General features: G+C 36.3%; 1 protein-coding gene across 1 annotated transcript in view; it reads left to right on the top strand.

The window, feature by feature from the left end:
• The window catches only part of PZP (pregnancy-zone protein), a 48,520-nt gene extending 44,041 nt beyond the window's left edge, over positions 1–4,479 (top strand). The window contains exons 31-35 of the mRNA XM_005871356.2: positions 933–1,023; positions 1,729–1,797; positions 2,545–2,647; positions 3,712–3,753; positions 4,340–4,479. Of these exons, the coding sequence (XP_005871418.1) occupies positions 933–1,023; positions 1,729–1,797; positions 2,545–2,647; positions 3,712–3,753; positions 4,340–4,362 (328 nt within the window). The 3' untranslated portion in view covers positions 4,363–4,479. The remainder of the gene's footprint in view (positions 1–932; positions 1,024–1,728; positions 1,798–2,544; positions 2,648–3,711; positions 3,754–4,339) is intronic.
• The last annotated feature ends 1,370 nt before the right edge of the window (positions 4,480–5,849 follow it).

Consider the following 5,849-nt stretch of genomic DNA (forward strand, 5'->3'; position numbering starts at 1 on the left):
TATACTAATGAAGTTAATTTTCTATCATTATGAAATTATCTTTTTCTCTAGTAAATGTTTTGTCTTAAAGTTTTAATAATGCTTTAAAAGCATTTGAAAGCAAAGTTTAGTCTTAAATATGTTTAACAAAAAATGTAAATTTTTTAAATGTTCTAATTAATTCCTAGTAATCTTTTACACTAATTTTTATTTAACTCATTGCAAAATAATAAATTATTTTTTCAAATATTTTTACCTTAAGTTGAAGTAAATCTTTCTTACCTCTTCTGAATAATTATATTCTACCTTATTTTTTCTAATCAAATGAATAAGTAATAAATGCTAATATTAAATACAAAGTATTTATTACATATAAAATATAGAGGTTGCCCTATCATGAGCCATCAAAAACTTTGCAGGAGTCCTAAGAAAACATAGCCCAAATTATATTGATTTGTATCTAATACTAATGACATTAATATTATAAAATAAATGATATTTCAGACAACCAACCCAATTATTAAACATAAATTTAATTGAAGTATAAAGCATTTGAATTTATCTGTCCTTACATTTTGGAGCCGCTCTTTGGAGACATGCTACATTTAAATTAACTAAAAATATAAAAGTAAGATATATTAAATAACAAATGAGTAATATAGGTGGAATGTCCAAAACCTGTAGATGTGTTAAAAAAGCAGATTACCAAACTCCACTCCCAAAGATTCTGTTTTGATCATGTGGGACTAAGCCTTGAATATCTATGATTTTAGTAAGCTATAAATCTGATGTATATTGATATCATACATGTCCAGGAAACACAGAGTTCTGTAGGTCATAATCTTAGGGGAAACTTCGTGAAGATGGACAGGTTTTTGGTGGGTCTTGAAGGAGGAACTCTGGCTTTCTTTCACATAATAAATTCTAACTCCTTTTTTTCTCTGACACTACAGTTACAGAGGGAGCCGCCCAGTCTCCAATATGGTGATTGTTGATGTGAAAATGGTATCTGGTTTTATTCCCTTGAAACCAACAGTAAAAATGGTAGGTGTGTTTTAAGCCTAGGTAGATCCCATACAAAAGGATGTTATGTATCTTCAAATGAGACCATACCAATATCAAAGCTCTATCCATATCATCCTGCCTCAAAAATTGTTTTTCCCCAAATCCATGAAATTAAATTCAGTAACTATTTATTTGGCTCTAAGCTAAGAGACCTGTGTGATACCAGAGAACTACAAGGGGATATCTTATCCTTAGGCCACTCACGGTCCAGTTGGGAACTGAGAGCACATGGGCATGAAACAATAAAATGACAAGCAAGAAAAACAGACTATGATTAAATGCCAAATTGACTAATATGCACACACAAAATTTGGCAATGATAAAACTAATGTGAGCTTGAATCGGCAAAGATGCCAGAGAGTCTAACATGTTACTTGAATATTGAAGGATAATGAAAATCCTGACCTGAAAATAGCTGGCTTCCTTCTCTTGATAGAATTCCAAGTGATTTTTTTCAATCAAGACATGACAACGTCGAAGCCTGTTTGCAAATGTGATTCCTTCCACTCACCCAACTTTTGTATAGCTAATGTACCTTGACTGTTTAATCATGAAGATGAGTCATAGGCATTCTAGCCCTCACATTATTTAAAGAATAAACATTTTCCCTTTCTACAATCTGCTCTAGGTCTCAGTGTTCTCATATCTATTGTCTAACTTTTTGAGTTCTCTAATTTTCTTCAGCTTGAAAGATCTAACCATGTGAGCAGGACAGAAGTGAGCAATAACCATGTCATCATTTATGTGGAACAGGTGAGAGCTCTGGCATTTGAGCTGAGACTATATACATCGGTTGACTTTCTAAGTGGGTCTTGTCAATAGAAGATAAGTAATATAAGGAAAGCAATAATTAGTAACATCCTTCCAGAAAGTTAATCTATGCTAAAGAAAATAAAAGGAAAATCTCCTTTTAAATCCATAGAATGTCTGCTCTCTTTTTAATTATGTTACAATTGGAATATGAATATTTCTATGATTTCCAGTAGAAAATCAACAGAATAAATGTCTAACATGTGTGTTATTTTAAAGACCCACCAAAAAGAATAAATACACCATTGTGGTTGATTAATAATACTGTTAATATTCTAATAAATATATCACTATATATAATAAAATGTAGATCTCATGAGTATCTTCAAAGTCAATAGCAAATCAAAGGGAATGTTTTATCTAACCACACAAAAAATAGTTTGTATTATAACTACAGGTGGTACAAGTCTCTGCATCTTAAAACACATTCACATAGACTCGGTTAATTTCTTACAGAGGACTACAAGAGCATATGGGTTGTCTCTGTTGTTTAGGAGAATATCTTGGGGATTTTGTTCATTGTAAAGAGTTCCCAAAGTTGCCTTCTAAACCCATCTTGGCATCCACAAATGTTTGCTTACCTAGAAGATCCAGGTGAAGAAGAGTCAGAGAACAATAAAGAATATGTTTTACTCAAAGAAGAGAGAAGAGGATTTCTAACCTCTTTATTACTCCCACTTTTCCTTTTAGGTGACAGCTCAGACACTAAGCTTTTCTTTCACGGTTCTGCAAGACATCCCAGTAAGAGACCTAAAGCCAGCGGTTGTTAAAGTCTATGATTACTATGAGACACGTAAGTGAGAGAAAACTGAGACAATTAAATAATCTCAATGCAAAACCAAGAAATAGATGACAATAGACCCTGGTTTTAGACCATTCAATCAATATTATATCTATTTGTCCCTTTCCTCCAAGCTATATACTGTAGAAAACACCTACAAATAAATTTATCAATTAATATTTATTAAGTCAGAAACTTAAGAATTTACAAAGAAAGATATTTGGTGACTGCTCTCAAATAGTTTAGAGATATAAAGAACATAGTACACATGGAAAGATAATGTAACCAGAAAAGACAGTTAAATGATAAATGATAAATGATAAATGATAAATGAGGGGTACCAAGCTAAGGGATAAGAAATTGGGGAAGTGAAAATAGCACAGAAGACTAGTGCTTAATATGGACAAACAGGAAAAAAAGACAGAGGAAGAAAGATCTGAGTTGGATCCTAATGGATAAGTACATCTTCTAAAGTAAATAGTAGAGCCCTAGGCGGTTGGTTCAGTGGGTAGAGCATTGGCCTGTGGACTGAAGGGTCCCAGGTTTGGTTCCCTCCAAGGGCACATACCTTGGTTGCAGGCTCCTCCCCTTCAGGGCGCATTCAGGAGGCAACCAATTGTTGATGTGTTTCTCTCACATCTATATTTCTCTCTGCCTTTCCCTCTCTCTTCCACTTTCTCTAAAAAATAATAACAAAAGCATTTTAGGCTAGAGCAATAATCTTAGAAAAGGGATTCAGGAAGCAAGCTGGATAAAGTGAGTATAAGCAGAGAGTTCATGGAAGAAAGAGCTACAAGAAAAAAAGAGAGCAACAATGGTCATCTTCCTAAGAATTTAAAATTTGAATACTATCTAAACAGTCTTCAATCCCCCTCCTCCACTCCTGATAGTAGGGGGAGGGGGGAGGGAAGGGGGTAATAAATATGTTAGCTATCCTGTTCAACTCTGGCCTATTTGAATGGAGCTTTAACAATCCTGATATGATATACTTTTCACCAAAAGTAAAGTAAATAGATTCAATATGGCCTCTTGTTCATAGATGTTTTTTGTTTCTCCTTTCACCTAATATTTCTTAGATGAGTCCGCTATCGCTGAGTACACTGCCCCCTGCAGCATAGGTAAGAAATCACATGCCATGATCAACATCATACTCCATTGACTTTGCTCCCTAAATATTCTTCTAAATTTAAAATTCTTTACAAGTCTTTTCCTAGATCTGAGACAATATATATGGCACATTCTCACACAAAGAGAAAACTGGAGAAGGGTACTTCCCCTGTAGGTGGGCTCTCCAATTTAAGATATTCATTCCATTATAAGAAAAGTCAATAAGTTTGATTTATGTTTGTTTGTGGGATAGCCAGCAATAATAGACAACATTTCACATCACAGCTAATTGGTTTCCTTCATTTCAAGGGCCAACTATTATGATTCTCCTGCCTAATCTAACCCAACACATTTTTATAAATGAAGTTTTATTGGAACAGATCCACACTCACATCTATTTTCTATGGCTGCTATTATGAGTTAAGTAGTTATGACGTAAACCATATGGCCTGCAAAGCCCAAAATATTTAGCATCTAGCATTTCACAGAGAAAGTTTGCTAACCCCAGCTTTAGCTCACACTCACTGCTCAGATTCAACTGAGGGAATATTCCTGAAGAAACCCTACAACTCTTTTATGTTTTTTTTCTCACCATAGATGCAGAGCAAGACAATGTTTGAGGACCACATTTAGACTACATCTTTTGCTGGATTCCCTGTCCTGTACTTGAATTTAGAAGGAATTGGGTTGTTTATCTCTGTAAAACAGACATCAAAAAGGCTTGTTGAATAAATATATATTTCTAATCAAGCTATTCGTTCCATCATTTATAAATCAAACATGTTTACATAATGAGTTATATTGTCTTAAATAATGTGAACAGTACAGATGTGAAATATAACTGCTTATATTACAACTGTGAATTTAATAAATAAAATCAATTAGACAATAACTGAAAATAATTTATGTTCTGAGAAACCTTAGGGGGGAAAAAATCACTCACTGAGCTAGGAAGCTGGGGAGAAAAGTATTGATGAGTAACTAGGAAGGGATAAATATTTCTTGAGAGGAAACAAGGAATATTTGTCTTTGTCACTAAGCTAAGACAACAAAACTGGACTTCACAAGAGACTAAAATAATTAAAGTTAGAATGTGTTGGAGATAGGCAGCACTGTGCAGAGGTTGAAGTCTAGACACTGGAGCCAGACTGTCTAGATTCAAATCCTGACTCCATCCTTGCCTCACCAGCTGAATGACTAGGGCAATTACTTAGACTTTCTCCTTCAGCTTTTTCACAAAGAAATGGGGATAATAACAGACTGTACCTTGAAGTATCATTGATAATAAACTATTCTAATGAAAGGAGAGAAAGAGAATAGCTGAATCAAGCAATGGCTCCTAAACCTTCAGCTCAGATAAGGTGTATGTCATGTCCATTTATAATTCTACTAGAGGCCTGGTGCACAAAAATTTGTGCACTCGGAGGGTCCCTCAGCCTGGCCTGTGCCCTCTTGCAGTCTGGGACCCCTCGGGGGATGACCACCTGCTGGCTTAGGCCCACTCCCTGGGGGATTGGGCCTAAGCTGGAAGTCAGACATCCCTCTGGCAGCCCGGGAGCCCTCAGGGGATGTCCACTTGCCAGCGGGGAGCAGGCCTAGCTGCAGTTGGACATCCTTAGCACTGCTGAGGAGGCGGGAGAGATTCCCACCACCATCGCTGTACTGGCAGCTGGCAGCCAGGCTTGTGGCTGAGCAGAGCTCCCCCTGTGGGAACACACTGACCACCAGGGGGCAGCTCCTGCATTGAGCATCTGCCCCCTGGTGGTCAGTGTGTGTCATAGTGACCAGTGATTCCCAGTCGCTCTGCTGTTAGGGTCAATTTGCATATTACCCTTTTATTATATAGGATTGGCTAAAGCAAGTCATGGGACCAAACCTGACTTCAATTGTGGGATGGGGGCAGGGTGACTCTTTCCACAAGGAAGCAAACATAGCAGTGTAAAGAAATATATAGCTCTCTTACAGGAAAGACAGTAAATAATGAAGAAAAAATAATGCAATCCCACACAGAGGTGAAGTATAGATATAAATCTATCCAGTTGTCCCAGAAGCTTTTACTGAGCAGTTTATCTTTGGCACACTAATTTGAAAGGACACCTATATCGCC

The sequence above is a fragment of the Myotis brandtii genome, unplaced genomic scaffold, assembly GCF_000412655.1.
Source record: "Myotis brandtii unplaced genomic scaffold, ASM41265v1 scaffold337, whole genome shotgun sequence".
NCBI classification, from domain to species: domain Eukaryota; kingdom Metazoa; phylum Chordata; class Mammalia; order Chiroptera; family Vespertilionidae; genus Myotis; species Myotis brandtii.